This window comes from Podarcis cretensis (assembly GCF_951804945.1).
Source record: "Podarcis cretensis genome assembly, chromosome: 11".
NCBI classification, from domain to species: domain Eukaryota; kingdom Metazoa; phylum Chordata; class Lepidosauria; order Squamata; family Lacertidae; genus Podarcis; species Podarcis cretensis.
Genome location: NC_137180.1, coordinates 37,727,223 through 37,746,996, shown reverse-complemented (window position 1 = coordinate 37,746,996; position 19,774 = coordinate 37,727,223). Strand labels below are relative to the sequence as shown.

General features: G+C 42.4%; 2 protein-coding genes across 2 annotated transcripts in view; one reads left to right on the top strand and one right to left on the bottom strand.

Annotated features, from left to right (window-relative positions):
• Positions 1–10,910, bottom strand: part of SCAMP1 (secretory carrier membrane protein 1) — a 28,693-nt gene extending 17,783 nt beyond the window's left edge. The window contains exons 1-2 of the mRNA XM_079995769.1: positions 10,691–10,910; positions 357–434 (exon numbers count right to left, since the gene is read on the bottom strand). Of these exons, the coding sequence (XP_079851895.1) occupies positions 357–434; positions 10,691–10,747 (135 nt within the window). The 5' untranslated portion in view covers positions 10,748–10,910. The remainder of the gene's footprint in view (positions 1–356; positions 435–10,690) is intronic.
• Positions 10,911–11,045: 135 nt separating this feature from the next.
• Positions 11,046–19,774, top strand: part of AP3B1 (adaptor related protein complex 3 subunit beta 1) — a 149,641-nt gene continuing 140,912 nt past the window's right edge. Inside the window, exons 1-2 of the mRNA XM_079995362.1 lie at positions 11,046–11,174; positions 13,315–13,386. The gene's annotated coding sequence lies outside the window, so the exon portion shown is untranslated. The remainder of the gene's footprint in view (positions 11,175–13,314; positions 13,387–19,774) is intronic.

The following is a 19,774-nucleotide window of genomic DNA, read 5'->3' as shown; positions in this document are numbered from 1 at the left end:
CTGGCCAAGGGAGCCGGTGTACAGCTTCCGGGTCATGTGACCAGCATGACTAAGACGCTTCTGGCAAACCAGAGCAGCGCACGGAAACGCCATTTACCTTCCCGCCGAAGCAGTGCTTTCGAACTGCTAGGTTGGCAGGAGCTGGGGTCGAGCAACAGGAGCTCACCCCATCACGGGGATTCGAACTGCTGACCTTCTGATCGGCAAGCCCTAGGCTCAGTGGTTTACCCACAGCACCACCCGCATCCCTTGGTTATAACATACACAAGCTTAATTTGTAAGTTTATAAAGAAACTGAAGTGTAACATAGATTTCCACATGAGAAAGGTTTATTTGATATTAAGAAGGATGCTTACTGTTCTTGAATCTGAGAAAGGGTTGTATTCATCTAATCCTGGAGGAACATTTCTCGTCACTTGTGTAACTGAAGGATCCTAAACAGAGAGAGAAGTAGGTTACAGAAAGCACTGTGCACTGCATGTGCTAATACTAATCCCAGCCCATCTACATTTAAGATAATAACCTTCTAACCCAAGTTTGTAGCTGTTGTCCAAAATAAATTACTGCTTTCCTAGAGCTCACAACACAGCTATCTAAACTGAAATAGACTAATTAGAGAGATCCCCTCTGCATTCCTTTTATTTAGATGAAGTTGCAGACGTTCCAACATTCCATCTTTGAGCACAATCTTAAAACAAGCAGCATAAGACAAGCGAAAGGAAGAATTACTTCTGGTTCACTAGCTTTCCCTCCCTTTATGCTTGCTCTGTAGTTCAGTCCCAGCAAATGCCAAGGAGTGTACACGGCACTGTTAGAATTCTTAGGTTAGTTTTCAGTACACTAATGACTGAGTGAGCAAATATCACAGTTGTATTTGACAAAATAAACTACCTATTAAGAGTTATTATATATCAATTCCTACAACAGATAAATTTATGATACCTTGCTTTAAAAAATAACAGTGCTAGAAGCTTGTAAAAATGTTAGTAATAAACAGAAAATAGTTATTTTCCCAATATGATAATATTTTCACTTTTAGACCTGCCTTCATTTGATGTAGAAATAGAAACTCATTCATGTTTTCATTCTTCCTATTCTGTAGGTCACCTCATTTCACCCTGATCTTCTTACAAATCTAGATTAACATGATTTGTGAGATGCCCCATCTGTCACACAGCTGATTTATGAGGAATGCTGCTCCTCCTGAGCATATAAATGAGAGCTCAGTTTTCAGCTCCACACTGTCACTGAGAAACTGAAATATAAAACACATATCCAATGAAATTTTGTAAGCAATGAATAAGCATATTTTCTCCTGCCAAAGCATACTGGGCTCCTGCCTGTCACAATAGCCATCATTACACTGTGCAAAATATGAAATGTAGGAGACAGCACAATGTTATCTTCATATAGGGCATGAATCCGTCAAATTCTAAGAATGTATACAGATCAGAGTTTTTAGCACTCAACCACTGGGGACCCATACACACACACACACACACACACACACACACGGAAGCAGAGCACGTATACTTCAAAGCCATTTTTTAGTGACACCCCATATAGTCCACTGCAGGCTAAAAAAAAATTGAGGTGAGATATGTGGACCTGGCTCAGAGGAAGAATACCTGAATGTGCATATCCACTGTGCAAACTCCTCCCTCCTTTTACCCCATAAGCTGAAGTTAAACTTAAACCACATTGGCTCCCATACATTTCTGAGCACAATTCAAAGTGTTGGTGCTAAACGGCCTCGGCCCTGTCTACCTGAAGGAATGTCTCCACCCCCATCGTTCAGCCCAGACACTGAGATCCAGCTCTGAGGGCCTTCTGGCGGTTCCCTCAGTGCGACAAGCAAAGCTACAGGGAACCAGGCAGACGGCCTTCTCAGTAGTAGTGCCCACCCTGTGGAATGCCCTCCCATCAGATGTTAAGGAGATGAGTAATTATATAACATTTAGGAAACATTTGCAGGCAGCACTGTACAGTATAGGTAAGCTTTTTAAGGTTTAATGTTTTACTATGTTTTTATATATGCTGGAAGCTGCCCAGAATGGCTAAATGATGATGATGATGATGATGATTACTACTACTACTACTTCCATTATGCCTAACCCAGGGCAGCCCAACTCTTCACAGCAAGTAGGCTGCAAGAGTACTGTGACACAGAACTTGCAAACTGCACACTGCCTTGTGGCCTGAGGGTGGGGGGATGAGGCCAAAATTTGAGCTCCCACTCCCTGCAGCCCTTGAACTGCCTTCCAAAAGCTGGCTGAGTGGCTTTGGGAAGGAGGCGCGAGGCTCTGGCAGGGTCCTAGAGGAAGGTTTTTCAATGAATCCAGGGACACTTTTCAACGTCAATGGATTTTTGTCAGGGGACTGATTTGTGAATCCGGGGACTGTCCCTGGGAAACGGGGACGTCTGGTAACCTTATTAGAGTCCTCCCATCCCCTTCTCAAAGCTGGGAAAGAGCTAACTAGGCTTTGGGAAGGAGAGAGGAGGACTCTAGGACCCTGTAAGAACCCTCATGCCTCCTTTCCAAAACCCAGCACCTCCCTTACCTGGTTTTGGGAAAGCAGCACAAGGGCTTGGAGTGGGGTGTCAGATGTTGCTGAGGGTTGTCAAAAAGGTGTTGAGAGCCACATGCAGCTCTTGGGTTATAAGTTAGACCACCCTAGCCTAGCCCAAGCCCATCAGCTGAAGCATGCTTGCCCGCTACTTTCTGCTTTCAGTGTTCTCTGGCAGCTGCCAGTGTTCAAAATTCCCACTGTTCTAGGTGCATTTTGTGACAGGGAATTTCATTAGCGTGAGCAGTTTTTGAGCTATCAGCCCAGTACCGTGCCTAAAGTTTCAGATTAAAACTACAGAGAGGAAGGAAAGGAGGACCTTTGTCTGCCTCCCCACTTCCAGCTAATCTCTGAAGACTGGAGAAGAGACCCTCTGAAGAATATAAGGGGGTGGGCAGGGGAAGGACTAGACCATGTGAAAAATGAACGTAATATTTTAGTAGCAGTTCATTCATTTTCAGCTTTGTATTATCATTATAAAAAACACACCTAGACATTCTGTTGCTGCACCTATAACCCAGGTCTAAGCTCCTAGCTTTCCTATTTCAGTTTCTAACACTGTGTGCAGCACACATACAACCCCACCAGTTTTGACATTTAGAGGGAAGACACAGCCAATGCCATCTCTCCACACAGAGAGATGCATCTGTGAAAGGGATAAACTGAATAAATTCAACCCCTCCCCCCACTGCCAATTCAGTCCTTATAAATTCTTTCTATAAGGAATTTTCCATCCACCCTAGGGTTGCAGCAATTGCCAAATTAGCCAAGCACAACAACTTCACCAAGGACACCCAGTGAGTTTCATTAACCTAAATTTCCTACCTTTGAGTGCAAAACATTTGCCACTACCCCACACTGCCTTCTTATGGCAGTGGTGTTCAAAACATCTGCCAATTTGAAAAACAACAACAACCCTAAAACATGCAACACATACCAGACTATTTTTAAACGCTCTAGTATACCCATTGTTTGTGCAAGAAAAGAACCTCTGGAAAAGTGACTAGGAGGAACTTATTCTTATACTGTGCTAAATAAAAGATCTTCAAGCTTCAGTAATGAAATTCTTGTGACTTTCCCCTGCAAAGTGCTTTGCAAAGCCACCTTTGGGTGAAAGCAAGGAAGCTTTTAAACTCATCTAGTTTTGGTTGGCAGAAATACTTATGACACTGATTTAGGACTGCTTCACCATCCAAGGAAAAAAGAGGCACAAGTGATACATGCTTCCCTGCCATGCTTCCTGGTATTGTGTATAGCAGCTCCTTGTGAAATAACATGAACCAGCTTTACTCATGCATTCTCTATTACCGCTTCCTTATAGCGTGCAAAATGGCTCCTAGACATTTCCAATTGCATATTCCAAGGACTTCAAGAGCTACCCTAACAGGAAGGGTTTTGACATTGATTACAGTCACCATGAAAACATAGCAGTCTTCAGCGTTATTTTTAGAGTACAAAAACAAAAGATTTTCTTAAGCTGGTTTTGATGCTTTGGAATTTGGCCAGAACTCCAAAGATGCATTTCAACACTGAAGTGATCCATTTGTGAATTATTGTTCTCTTGAAATTAAGACAAAGCACAAAAACTACTACTTTCAAATAATCTGAAAAACACGTCCCATCCTCTCCTCCTACTTCTTTAAAAATCTGCCATAACAAATTTAAAGAACATAGAAGTGCATTCTACACACACACAAAAATTGGAAGCAAATCCCAGTGCAACTCTGAATTAACAGAACTGTCTGCATATTGTAACACTAACCCAGATGTGTAGGAATCAAGATCTACAGCTGCTGGTACTTAAAAAGTTTTTACTGCCAGCCAAGCACTAGGTGCTCTTACACTGCAACAGACCATGTGGACTGCCAGCTCTTCAGCTCAGTCCCATCCCAGGAAGCTTCCTTTGGAAGCTTCAATTCTTTTTCACATTCCATCTTGTAATTAACTTGACTTCTGCACTAACTTGCAATTCAATTAGTTTTATCTGCTAGAAATACGGAGCTTGCATTAAGCGCTTCATTCAAAGCCAAACCTGACATGGCAGGCTAGCTTAGAAAGTTGAATAGACATTATAGCTTACACTGGGGATTCTAATTTCCACTCTACTTTATTCTTCCATGGAAAGTGAAACGGGACAGCATTACCTGAAAGAAGACTGCATTAGTCTCCATTTTACGGGGAGGGGGGGGGACATGCATTTTTGCAAAATACTTGGCGGTGCAGAGGGCATCCACCCAGATTAGTTCACCTCAGCTGTCAGTGAGGGAGCTGCTATTACACACCACACATCCTTCCACAGCTCTTAGAAGCTCTTAGATAAGGAAGAGCCAGGAAGGAGAATTGATATCCAGAATGTGTCATTTTCCCACAATGCAGTGCAATTAGCAGCTGTTCCTTTTCCCCCTTCTGACATCTCATCTAAAGTCTTCAAGATGGGGAAATGAAAGAACAGTAACCTGCAGTCATATATCCTTAGCATCACATTCTCCTTCCTTGTTTACCAGAGACAGTCAGTGCAAGAACAGTCTGCCAGCTAGCTTCGCTCCATTAGCCAAGGCAACTGCAGTGCAGCTGGCTGGACTATTTCTTGGCAAACCATAGGTTGTTGTTTCTTCTTCTAGTTTTAAGGCAAACCAACTCATGGTTTACACTCCTGATTAAAAGGCCCATCATAGCCTAAATTCAAGAAGGAAATCAAAATCCTAAGGAGGAATTGCATGACTAGGAGCTAGATGCAGTTATTAATGCAATCCAAACTATTGTGTCCCCCATGTTCTATCTCTCCCTAGATGAAAATAAAAGAAGGAAGAAATTAGCTCCATTGCATTTTACTTTTTGCCCATTTCACTCCAAGGTAAATCTAGGAAGTCAAGGCACATAATTTCAAATGGTGTTTGGTAACATAAAGGAACTGAATTCACACAGGTGTCTTTCTTCTGGTCTCCTGCAGGCAATTTATACTCTAGACAAATGGCTATTTCCAAGCCCAAAATGTTATAATCTTAAAATGATGTATTTAGAAATGAAATGAATGAATTATTTTTATTGACATAGCTATGGAAATGGCAATTTCAACACAAAACAGAATAGGAGCATACAGGGGAATCAGATACCATTGTGCTTACCATTTACATATCTAAGTGAGTTAAACCATAATAAATGTAACTAAATAAGGTGGTCATATGCAAAATCAATAAAATTTTGATTCATGTAACTTCTTCCCTTTGGCTTGCTAAATCTGCTTCTCAGGCTTCAACAGTCCTTGTAATTTATTTTTTCTTCATCTTAAAGCTAAATTTAAGCAAAATATCCAAAAATGCTAACAGATGTGAACTAAGCTACAAATTAATTATAATTGTGTACCCAAGCTATCAGCCCATTCTGTCAAGTAGCAAAGATTATTTTAATGGTTTAATACAGTTTGGTTTAATACAGTTTAATGGTTTAATACAGTTCGGGACGCAGGTGGCGCTGTGGGTTAAAGCCTCAGCGCCTAGGGCTTGCCGATCGAAAGGTCGGCGGTTCGAATCCCTGCAGCGGGGTGCGCTCCCGCTGCTCGGTCCCAGCGCCTGCCAACCTAGCAGTTCGAAAGCACCTCCGGGTGCAAGTAGATAAATAGGGACCGCTTACCAGCGGGAAGGTAAACGGCGTTTCCGTGTGCGGCTCTGGCTCTGGCTCTGGCCAGAGCAGCGATGTCACGCTGGCCACGTGACCCGGAAGTGTCTCCGGACAGCGCTGGCCCCTGGCCTCTTAAGTGAGATGGGCGCACAACCCCAGAGTCTACGGGCAGGGGTACCTTTACCTTTACTTACAGTTTGGTTCAGTCCCATAAACTTGGATACCGTAGCTGTTATAGCTATGGCTGTTAAAAACAGTAATTGCTTGGAAGCATATTTGGGCATGTTCATAAGGCACAGAACTCTGCCACGAATCCAGCACAACAAATGATGTGCTGTTTAGAATTTTAAGATCAACCCTGATTGGAAAAACAAGTGTGAGGTTAACACCTCTTAGGCATTATTAAAGCTTTATTTAGTATTCCCATACCTGTACTGTACAGGCACAATTGGTTTATCCTTTAATGAAGTGTAACACAGTATCTAGCAATGAGAGTTTTGCAGCACAGTCTAAACTGTATCTACTCAGAAATAAGTCCTATTTAAGTCTAACTAAAGTGTCTGTTGAATTCAATAGGACTTAGGTTCACAGTAAGTTGGTTCAGGATTATATCCCTAACAACCACCATGGAGGATACACTATACCTTCGGTATCACATAAGCATTCAATAAAACTTGTAAACAGAAATGAAATATAAAGCTTGAACATTAAGTAAGCATTTTCCCAAATCATTAAACCAAGATGATGCATACAGCAGGCAGGAAAACTTCAATGAAAAAACACACCCTTCATTTAAAATCTACTTGCAATCAATTTTAAACACAGCTTTAGGTTTAATTAACAGAGACCAAATTTGGCTGGTACAACCATTGGTTCAGATGACTGAGGGGTCTGCATCAGGCTTCCTCAAACTCGGCCCTCCAGATGTTTTTGGCCTACGACTCCTATGATCCCTAGGCTAGCAGGACCAGTGGTCAGGGATGATGGGAATTGTAGTCTCAAAACATCTGGAGGGCCGAGTTTGAGGAAGCCTGGTTTACACCTTATCTGAACAAAACCTAGTGCAGACAAGGTATAATGAACACTACATAAAGAAGTGGTTTATGTGTTTTGAACAACAGTTACATATATTTTATCAATGTACTTAATGAAGCTTGGAATTCCATCAAAAAGACACAGCTTTTGACTTTATATATAAAAGTCAAAAGATTTCTGCTGAAACAAAAAGTTTCAATGGAAAAAGAAAACTCAGATTTTGTGGGGATCATGGTAGCACTGTCCATCTTAACTTTCGTTTTGTTGGTGTTCAATGGCAGAAAATAGTCTATCTACATCGTATTTATAACTTATTAGAAAACAATCTTAACCAGTTTTTTAAAAAAATAATTGTTATCTTTGCCTAGGAAGAAAGAACACAATTTGGATGTATGCTCCTTTCCGTGAATTATGCCTTCTTCCACTGTAAGATCAGAAGGATGGGACAGAGAGAGAACAGCAACTTCTAAATTTATTTTTTTATAATATTTATTACTTTTCCTTCATTGTAAGTTTTCAGGGTAGGTCACAATAATAGAATATACAATTACAAAAACAAATAAAACCATAAAACAAGTAAAACCACAAAAATAGAAGCAAATATGATAAATTCAGCAAAAGAGCTGAGTTCCAAAAACAATAAATTTTAACTTTTCAAGGTATGTCTTCAGCATACAGTGAAAGCTGTATGATCAAGATGCTGGATGCACCTCTGTGGAGAGGGATACTGCAGAAAAATAACAAAGTTGCCACAAAGGGAATGCAGGCAAAAGACACGTGCTCCTCAGAAGTTTGCTCAGTGGAAATCGCAGAAGCACCATCATTACAACATATGCTAAAACATTCAACTACACGTGTAGTTGAATTTGAAACCTGCAGACGGAGGTCTCGTTTGACTTATTTAATATTGACAGCTAGACTTTTGATAATGTAAGCAGTACACAACAAAAAGAACTGGAGCTCTCTCTAGTAAACTGTACTATTATACCCATCTAGATCCTTAGCAATTCCTTTGTTTTGCACATTCAAGGGGTTGGAGAACTTGGAGTAATGACCTTCAGAGTTTCTTCCAACTCTACAGTTCTCTGAGTCTATGATTCTATTCATGAGTTGTTTATCTTGACTTTTATAAAGGAAGCCTAAACCTTTTCATTGAAAATGAGAATTTAAAAGTTATCGTGCAACTTAGGCTCATTACACAACCTGAGAATGAATTAAATCCCGTAAACCGCAGTTATCAAGCAATATCACAGAACACATCATACCAGGGATTGCAAATCTGAAGCCCTCCAAATGTTGTAGCAGTCCTGAACCCAACATTCAGATATAATGCGAGTTTTTGTCCAGCATCATGTGAAGAGCCAAGGATTAGCCATCCTTTCCTTACACTGGTCCTACAAGTCTCTACCATGGGCGTAGTAGCCAAGGGGGCAGTTGCCCCTCCAAGATCAAGTAAAACAACAGAAATACTTAACTAACTGACCAATCACGTTGGTTCTGCCCCCCCCCCCCCGGCAACAAAAATCCTGGTTAGACCCATGGTCTCTACTGTAGTCTTGAAAGTAAGTTCACAATAGAAAAGCCATCCAAACATGTGGACTAGGTAAAGGGGCCCCTGACCATTAGGTCCAGTCGTGACCGACTCTGGAGTTGCGGCGCTCACCTCGCTTTATTGGCCGAGGGAGCCGGCGTACAGCTTCTGGGTCATGTGGCCAGCATGACTAAGCTGCTTCTGGCGAATGAGAGCAGCACACGGAAACGCCGTTTACCTTCCCGGAGGTTTACTTATCCCGGAGGTTACGCCGGAGCGTTACCTATTTATCTACTTGCACTTTGATGTGCTTTTGAACTGCTAGGTTGGCAGGAGCAGGGACCAAGCAACGGGAGCTCACCCCGGCACGGGGATTCGAACCTCCAACCTTCTGATCAGCAAGTCCTAGGCTCTGTGGTTTAACCCACAGCGCCACCCGCATCCCTAACATGTGGGCTACTGGCCTATAAAAACTCAAACCATAATACAATTGTTAGGCTATCAAGATGTCATGATTTTTAGGATGATCTGCATCACAGACTTAACCAGATTTAATAGTTACTCCCTCTTCCCAGGCAACTCTAAGAACTGTAATTTAGAGGTTGTGAGTTCACGGGAGAATTTTTACAAGCCTCACCAAACGTGGGGAAAGAGCCATTGGACTTGTTTTTTAATATATTAGATTAATTTAGGTTGGTGGAGAATCATGTTTTAGAACCAACATAATAGCAACCATACATTGAATTTATTTTGAAAGTGGACTTCACAGCTCTGCCTTAAAACTTCAAAATTCTACATAGGTTAACTCTAAGGTGTTATGTGCTATCCTAGGGCCGGACTGATTAAGCTTATCATTGTCTAAATAAGAAAGCATGCTTTCAAAGTTAGTAAGGAAAATATATTTTGAAGTTTCTATTTCAAAAGCCTTTGGGGATGGAATTCCACCAGATCCCATGAAAACTGATTGCTCACCACTTTTCTATAAACCCCATCCACAATTAAAGCCCACATGTACATCTACTTTGCTCCAGATATTACATCAATAAGCTGAATACAGTCAGTGCTCAAAAGAGATCCCAAGACACACTGAAACTAAGCTCAGAAGATTACTCCAGCCTTCTTCAATTCTAGTTCAAACCAAACCAGCCCGGTGTCAGAGCTCACATCCTGACTTCAGACCTTTTCAGCAGCTAGGAATTGCAACGGCAGCTAAAAAACAAAATTTAAAGCAAAGCCTTCTCTACAGAATATTAACAGGTAGTGGCCAAAGGAGATGATCGCCTCTTCGGAGACCTTCAGTCCTAGCATCCCTTTTAGGAACCTTTTGGCAGCTTTGAAAGCGACTGGGAATTATTTTCCATTACGGACCGTGTGTGGCCAGATAAGAGATCGGAGAGGAAGATGCTGTTACCGGCAGCATCTATTGGCCAGGTCTGGTGCCTGATGCAGAGCGCATCGCCGGTCGCCGTCCCTCTTGGGACGCAGAGCCAGCCGCCCCTCCTGCCTTCCGCCCACCTTGGCCACCAGGGCGGCGGACCCGGGAGACCCTTAACGGGGAGCCCTTTCCTCCCGCAGGGAAAACAAGGGAGGCCCCCTGGAGCGGGAGCACAGAAGAGCCGCGGAGACGCCAAGGACCCGCTCACGCCTTCGCCACAAAACCCCGAGGAGGAAGAGGAGGAGGGATCGCCCTCCCGTTCCCAGCACAAAAGGGGCGCCTCAGTCTCCCCGGCAAACGCGGCGGGTCCAGGGGGAGGGGGTGGGGCACGCCGGAGACGAGGCCTCCGCGGGGAGGGGGAGGAGGACCTTGCAGGTCCGTTCACGGGACTTGGGGGGGGGGATACCTTGGCCCACGGGCCTCCCCGCCCCCGAACTCGCGTCAACGCGACACGCCCGGCTTCTCGGCCCGAAGCGTCGCCGCCGCCTCCCCGCCGCTCTTACCTTGAAAGGGTTGTTGAGGTCCGGGTCCGCGAAAGGGTTGCTGTCGAAGTCCGACATGGCGCGGGGAGGGGAGGGGGGTCTGTCGGGCGCGGCGATGCGCGGATGGCGGCGGCGGACAGCGACTCCGGCCGAGCGCCCCACAGGCTGCTTCTGGTGGCTCCCCCCCTCCCCCGCCGATGTCAGCGCAGGTAGGTCCGGCACGAAGCGCCCGCCCCTCCTCCCGAGCACGGAGCAAGCCGATAGGGCGCGAAGGCCTCCAAAATGGCCGCCCCGGAAGTGACGTAGAAAGCTGCGCCAGCACCTGATTAAAATGGCAGGGTGAAAGGGAGATGGGTTGGCGGAAAGAGAGACGGAGGTTCAAAAGAGGGCGGCGAAAGTGTGTGGGGAGGTGGCCTGCCCTTGCTTTCCGTCCCATCCTCTTTCCTTCGTGTACTTCTATGGAAGAGTCGCTTATTCTCTTAAGGGTTTTGTTCTCGCCTTACAGGTGGGGAGAGCAAGGGGCGAACTTTTCATAGGGTCATGGAATTGTAGAGTTGGAAGAGATCCCGAGGGTCATCTAGTCCAATCCCCCGCGAGGCAGGAATCTCAACTAAAGCATCCATGAAAGATGGCCACCCAACCTCTGCTTAAAAACCTCCAAGGAAGGAGAGTGCACTACCTTCCGAGGAAGTCCGTTCCACTGTCGAACAGCTCTCACTGTCAGAAAGTTATAAAAAAATTGTCCAGTAGCACCTTAGAGACCAACTAAGTATGTTCTGGGTATAAGCTTTCGTGTATAAGCTTCTTTCTGAAGAAGTGTGCATGCACATGAAAGCTTATACCCAGAACATACTTAGTTGGTCTCTAAGGTGCTACTGGACAATTTATTTATTTATTTTGACTGTGTCAGACCAACATGGCTACCTACCTGAATCTGGTCAGAAAGTTATTCCTGATGTTCTGAGGCAGATGTTCTTCCTTTTTTCTATTTGTAACATTGCCTGAGTGCTGTTCACAAACACTTCAGTGGTGATACTGAATTGGAATGAGTGGTATTCAACTAAATTCCACTCAGATTAAACCTGTTGAAATCAATGGATCTTAGCCATGTTCATAAATTTCAGTGTGTCTACTTAGTTGAATACCACCCATCGTGGTTGTGTTTTAATCATTAGTTTAAGAAGTTATCTCCACAACCTTTCTGGAGATCATATGTATTTAAGGTTCTGGTCTTATATTTCTTAGGAATAAATACAACTGGATTCCTTGTGGGTCAAATAACATAGTGCACGAGAAAACATCAAGTGTTTTAAAAGTAGACAACAATTTTGCAGGATGACTTTCAAAAGAGTCTCCTTTATTTCAGGGATCACTTAGTTCAGTATGACTTCTGAGTAAAATGTGGATAGGATTGAGCTTCATATATTCCTCCCCCCCCCCATTTAACCCTATTTGTAATTGTTTTTCAGATTATATTTTAAGAATAACTTTGCCCTTGGGAATAGGTATTTGTGACCAATGTGAGCAGGGTAGTTGGAAGGAATAAATGGCATGCAGCTGGTGATGGAGTGTGGTAAAATCAACTTGAGGTCAGGTCCAGATTAAAGCAACTGGAGGCTCTGGGTTAGGAGACCTTGGGAGGCCGAAACTTAAGAGCATCTGATCATGAGAAATGAAACATTGTTATCTTCTTTAACTGCTCAATGAAAATAGAAAATTGCTGACATTTTAGCATTGCTAAAAAGTTTGTTTATTAAAGTATGGAATTAATGAAGACATCCACACAGAACATTCTTAGGGGAATCATAGCTGTGTTATAACATTGCACTATATACAAAGTCAGAACAGTTTCTTTTGAGCTCTTTTGGATGCAAACTTATCAATTATATCATTAAAATCAGTAAGTTACAGTTTGTCATTTTCTATGGAGAGAATGCTTAGATCAGACAACCAACCTTTGACGATGGTAGATCATTCTTTATCCCTTTTAGTCTAGAAAACAATCTTTTACTAGTACAGTTTGTAACCATTAAACACAGGAACAATCTGAAAATTGTTTCCACATTTGGAAAAGCTGTTCAAATTTTCTCTTGTAATATTTGATACATACATATCTTGGTGGCTGAAATTTTCTTTTTACAAGGTGAGCTTGTTTGATGTACAGTTGAAAGTGTAAGAGTTCATCATCAATTGTCTACTCTTGCACCAACATCTCAACGCCATTGTAAATGTGTTCCTTGGTTGTTTGTAGGTTCAGCAAAAATGAAAAATTGCCAGCTACACTGTTGCTCTTCTATCTGTGTTGGCTTCAAGAGCATCAATGACAGGGATAAATGAATTTACCCTAAACTTGTCTCTTGGATAAAGTTTGTCTCAGGCTTTGGATGCTGTTCTATCACTGCCCCCCCCCCCTCCCTAGTCTGCTTTGTTTTGACAGTTTTGTACTCTGGTAAAGTGAATTTTGCTTGCTGTTCAATTTCATCAAAATTAACCCAAGTGTTTGATATGAACTGCAGTAGTGAGCAGCAAATATTTGCACATGTACTTAATTAAATTTGTGAACTTTGGAGTGCCTTTCTAACTTTATGAAAGTGTGTCCAAAACCAAAACATGAAAATGAATTAAAATCCTTCCATTTTTTACAGATTTTCAGCCTGTCGTCTAGTATCTCCTTTTTCAGATTCATCACAGTAAATATGACTGAGGGCTTCAGCAATGTAAGTAAGCATAACTTTCACTAATAGCTGCAGTAGCTTTGGCGTTAGCCTCCCTTCTTATGTCTGATAAATGTTTAGGAACTTTTGACTCAAGAGGCAATAATTTGTTAGCATTGCTGATATTTTTGCAGAAGATGAGAAAAAACAATAAAGCTCATTTATTACGGCAAAAAAATTCACTGCATCCAGGGACAAGTCAGCTGTGGTTTGTCCAACTCAATTTAGGGAATGTCCAGCGCAATGGAATAAACTTTGCAAGCTTGTTCCTTTCCAGAATATTTTGTGGAATGCTGTTATATTTTCTGGCCATATTAGCTGCATTGTCATATGATTTAATGAAATCATATGTACTGAAATCATATGTTCAGTGAAGTAGTTCAGTATCGGCTCAACCATACTTTCACTGGTGTAGTATTTCAGTTCAAAAAACTCAGAAAGCATTCAGCTGGTGATCCATCGCTAGGAGAAACATATCTAACCATGACAGTAAGTTGATCAACATGGGAAACATCAGGGTTTTAATCAACAGATAAACTAAAATAACCTGCCTGTTTGATGTTGCTCAGTATTGCTTCTTGAACTGTATAAGCCATCAACTGGATAACCTATTCACATATGGTTTTGGAGAAGTATGATAGCTGACCAGAGCCTTTACTTCCATATTGATTTATGTGAGTGCGCAGGAAATGATCAAATCTGCCAATTAATTCAAGCAATCTAAGAAAGTTACCATTGTCTGGTGAACCAAATGTTTCATCATTTCCATTAAATGCCAAGCCACGTTCCCCCAAAAGGGAAATCACTGCAATAACTTGCTGAAGTACGTGCAGCTCCAGTAATCCTGCTTTGATTTGTTCTTTGAGTTTTTATGTGAGTGTTTGAGCACACTTTCTTGTTAAGTATGTTAGCAGAGAGTTTGTATGATTTTTAGAGTTTCCATGGGTTTGAACAAGATAAGTCTGATGCCAGTCATCAAATCCACTAGAAGCTAAAGCTGTAGTTGAGGTAGGTTGGTTAGAGAAAGGTTTGTGCACAAAACAGTAGACACTTCCTTTTGTGGGAGAATACACTAGCCATTCTTGAGGGTAGATTTATCCATTTACTTTGGTGGAATAGAATAATTTTTTGAACAGATCCAGACTCGGTTTTTAGATGTTTGCTTAAAAGTGATAAAAGGTCCATCCCAGTGCTGACATTCCGATGGACCTTTCTCAATCCAGAATTATATTTCCTTGTTATTTAATGTGGACCATAAACCTATTACATTATTGTCTCTAAAATCACTAGTAGCATGAACTATTGGTATTTTTGTGTCTGCAATGTAAGGGTTTCCACTCAGATAATTTGCTTTATTTTCCAATACTTTAAGACAGTAAAGAGCTTGAACTGCTTCTTTTGGTACAACCATCTCATGGTATGTTCCTTCAGCACTTTGTGTTAATTCTTGGGCCGTAGGTCCTATCACTTCATTGTCACTTTCTCCAGTTGTTTCTGTACTTGTAGTAGTAATTACCGACAACAATTCTCCTTGAAGGTCTTGGGAGGCTGTGTTCTGTATATAAACTGGTTGTTATTCAGTCTGCTTAGACTACTCAGTGTAGTCTACTTGACTTTCTTCTGTTTGTAAACATTAATGTTCTGTATGAGGGATTATGTAGGACTGTTTCTTCTTGGTGTACAAAGCCATATGACATGATTGGCTTTAAACATTTGAGTATTTCCTTCTGTTCTTTTTGTTGCTTTCATTTACTAGCGGCACTTTCATAGCGCTTACTCATTATTTTTTTAACAAAGAGTCAAAATTAAATATTGTGATTCACAGTGATATAAAAGGCAGTGATCAGAACACTTGTATTGCTTTATCACTTAATTCTGAGTAGTTTTAAAGCCTCTGTGAAATCTACTAAACAGTAGATTTACTGTTACAGTAAATACTGTTTTACTTATTACAGTTTTACTATTACAGTTACACAAGATGCACTAAGCAACTGGGCCTAAATAGTAAAATCTGCCTGTTTAATTTTTTATTTTGCCAGAGACCAAGGCCCCCCTAGATTATAAGGCCCTCCGCTTCAGCTAGCTCAGCCCATATGTAAATCAGATCTTTGGGCCTCGGGCCTCCATGGTGAGGACCCCACCCAATGGGGGCTTTATGCATAAGCACATGCTCTTTATGCATAAGCATCCAAGAGTTGTCCATGATGGCTCTGTCCCAAGTTCCCCTTTTGTTAGCATGATTGCCTTTTGATTAGGTTGCAAGTTTTAATTGCAGCCTCATCAAAAAGCAATCAAGCTAAAAAGGTATTTAGACAATTAATAAACTATCATTAAAGCTATGTGGGCCAATCCAATGCATTTTATTCAGAAGTAAGCCCTGTTAAGTTCAGTGAGGCTTGCTCCAACATAAGTGTGCCTAGGGTTTATTGCATCCTTAATTTCAGATCAAAATCTGCCCCTTCCCTTTAGTTAAATAGGCTTGATAATAAAGCATGTGCCACTGTTCCTATCATGCAGGTCCATCTCCATATAGTAAATGTAATAAAACAAAGATGGGTGAAAAAAGGAGCACCTATCTTTTTGTTGTGGTTGTGGACACGACTAAACAACAACAAAAAGATGGGTGCTCCTTTTTTCACTGTATCTAAAAATAACACCTTTTCAATAAGGTAAACCCACAATCCTTTTCCTAATGGCACTAGAAATTACAGGTAAATCAATCTGATAGTGCTTAGCAGAAATTGATGTCCATACTCATGTTAAATCTGCATCTGCTGTGATACTGATGAGATTACATGCTCATTTTCAGTCATATTTCTTCCTGGTATGTTGAGGTATTAGACAATATTCTGTATTCCATACAGTACTCCCAATTTGATCGGGGGAAATTAAAATACAATTTCTTTGTAACACCAAGGGCAGCTCTTGTTTATTATGCTTAAGTTAGGTTATGTACGTTGTAAAGAGTATTCCTTTTAAATAAGCCAAGTCAAAAGCCACACTTTAGCTTTTGTGCAATATGCCCCAAACCCCAGCTTGTCATATTTGGTCTAGCTAAGTTGAGAAAAAGATCTAGTCCCTGTTTACCTCCACATTCCAGCCCTTCAACCCATCGTCCCCTTACCATCCAAGTCTCATTGCCTGACCTCATCTCCTGTCATGTGGCAACTGTTTACCTGCTTCTGTTTTTACAGCTCCCAGGTATACTGATTTACCACAGACCCTGAACCAGGAGAGAAGCTGAAAAACACACACAGTAACTCCTGCTTAATGAACGTGTTCTCCTAGATCACTGCCTCAAGCAACAAATTCTTTAGCTATCTTTGTTGGTTTTTGTATCTAAGTCAGGGATCAGCAACCTTTTTCAGCCATGGGCCAGTCCACCGTCTCTCAGACCTTGTGGGGGGCCGGACTATATTGGGGGGGGGGGGAAATGAACGAATTCCTGTGCCCCACAAATAACACAAAGATGCATTTTAAATAAAAAGACACATTCTACTCATGTAAAAACACGCTGATTCCCGAACCGTCTGTGGGCCGGATTGAGAAGGCAATTGGGCCGCATCCGGCCAACGGGCCTTAGGTTGCCTACCCTTGATCTAAGTTCTAAGAAGGTACTTTATTGTGTGTGACAACACTCAGGTATGCCAGTGAAGTGGAACCCATGTGACTGCCTTATATGAGTGGACCACATTACATCTACATCCCAAATTGGAAATGGAGGGTCAGAAGAAAATAACTTTGTTGTTAGGATTGCTCACACCATTAAACCTGGTGAAATGTGTCATTTATGTGTGTCCTCATTTGCTCTCTTTTCCTGTTAGTAAAAGCTACTTAGGTATTTGTTTTTGCACATGAAATGCAGCAATCAAAGAACTGCATAAATATTATAAAATGTCTCTGGTGAAATTAAACTCTTCCAACCATGTGCTTGTTTTGAACAGAAGCATAAGTTTTACTGGCTGACTCTACTACATTTTCCACTTCTTTTATTTGAATACAATAAAAGCTAGTAAGGAAAAATAAAATGCAGAAAATAGCTGTAAGAATGTTTCATGATACGCCACATGACGCAAACTGAACTATTTAGTTTATCTGGTCTAGGAGAAGATTTCAGCTATTTTATACTGAGCAGATGATAAGGCCAATAAATAATAGGTTATTGCAAGGCTATGAAGTGGCAAAATATGTGGAAGAGACAGATGACTTCCTTTCAAGTAAACATTCATAGAATAGTGTCATAGAATAGTGCTCTCTCTGCTGTGGATGTAATTTATCTTGATTTCAGCAGAACATTTGACAAAGTTCCTCATGATATTTTGATTAGCAAACTGGCTAAATGCTGGCTCGATTATAATACTGTCATGAGGATTCATAGCTGGTTGCAAAACTCCTCAAAGTCCTCATCAAGCTTGATGGAATGGAAAACTGTGATGAAACTAACAAAATGAAATTCCACAGGAACAACGGCAAAACTCTCCATTTAGGCAAAAGACAAAAACACACAGGCATGGGATGGAGAAATTCCTGGCCTAGCAGTAGTACCTGTGAAAGAGCTATCTAGATTGCAGTTGATCACAAGCAGAACCTGGGTCAGCAGTGTAGTGCTAGTAGGGGAAAATCTCTAATGCCACTCTAAACTGCATTGATAGAAGCAGTTAACGAGTGCAACTTTTTCTCCATACCTGTTGGCTCTGGAATAGTGTCCAGTGCTGAGTCAAGACAGATGACACTGGGGAGGGATCCAGTGGGCTGGGAAGGTTTCTATCTGGGTTAGGAGATCCTGGGGAAGATCCTGTGGGTGGGTGTATGTGGAATTTCCCTCGCTTTGTCCCATCTCCCCATCAATCCCCACAGTGCAAGGCACAGGCTCCACCACTGTGGCTGCCAGCAGCTGGTTCCAGCTCGCCTACCGCACCACAACTCCACCTCTGGAGTTGTCAGAAACCAAGCGCAGTCCCACCTCTCCAGAGGAGATTGTTGCACCATCTGTTCCATCAGCTTTTGATGAGGCAGTAACACTTCCTCCATTGCCTGTCATGGAGACACCAGTGCAGGCATGAGCAGATGGTTGTATGCCCAGTCTAAGAAGCAGAACCAGTTGCTGCACTTTGTTGTGCCCACCCCTTTCCATTGGAACGGTGTTGCAGGGGCCGTGTCATTTCTAGGGCTATGTCTTTGCAGCCATGTGCAGGTATGCTGTGCCACAGAACTGCATTTTGCCTATATAGTGTGCTGATTTGAGCATTGAAGCTATGGCTAGAAACTGCAACCTGAGTTCTTCAACGAGTGGGAGCCACGACAGGCTGTTGTACTGAGGGCCCAGATCTAATGAGCTCAAGTTACAGGAGGCTAGATGTCTATTAAACATTAGGATAAACTATTTATTGGTAAAAGCGCTGCCACGTATTGTAGGTTGCAACTCTCACCAGTCCCATCTAGCAGCCAACAACTGCATTTATGCAGATTCATCTTGTTACACTAGCCTCACTCTCTTCATTTTTTGTGTGTAGCAGAAAAGCTCAATAAAAATAACCATGTGTACAGTTATGTGTTGGGGATTGCATTCCTGCTATAGTTAGTTTTTTGCTCTTTATAGGGGATGACTGTGGTAGTTACAGGGAACCAGACAGAGGGCCTTCTCAGTAGTGGCGCCCATCCTGTGGAACGCCCTCCCTTCAGATGTGAAGGAAATAAGCAGCTATCCTATCTTCAAAAGACATCTGAAGGCAGCCCTGTTCAGGGAAGTTTTTAATATTTAATGCTGCATTGTTTTTAACACTTGATTGGAAGCCGCCCAGAGTGGCTGGGGAAACTCAGCCAGATGGGCATGGTATAAATAATTTATTATTATTATTATTATTATTATTATTATTATTATTATTATTATCATGTAGCACTAATAGCGGGACGCAGGTGGCGCTGTGGGTTAAAGCCTCAGCGCCTAGGGCTTGCCGATCGAAAGGTCGGCGGTTCGAATCCCTGCGGCGGGGTGCGCTCCCGCTGCTCGGTCCCAGCGCCTGCCAACCTAGCAGTTCGAAAGCACCTCCGGGTGCAAGTAGATAAATAGGGACCGCTTACCAGCGGGAAGGTAAACGGCGTTTCCGTGTGCGGCTCTGGCTCTGGCTCTGGCTCTGGCTCTGGCCAGAGCAGCGATGTCACGCTGGCCACGTGACCCGGAAGTGTCTCCGGACAGAGCTGGCCCCTGGCCTCTTAAGTGAGATGGGCGCACAACCCCAGAGTCTGTCAAGACTGGCCCGTACGGGCAGGGGTACCTTTACCTTTACCTAGCACTAATAGCACTAATTGTTGGAATAGCTCAGATATTAGAGCATGAGACTCTTAATCTCAGGATCATGGGTTCAAGCCTCATGTTGGGCAAAAACTTCGA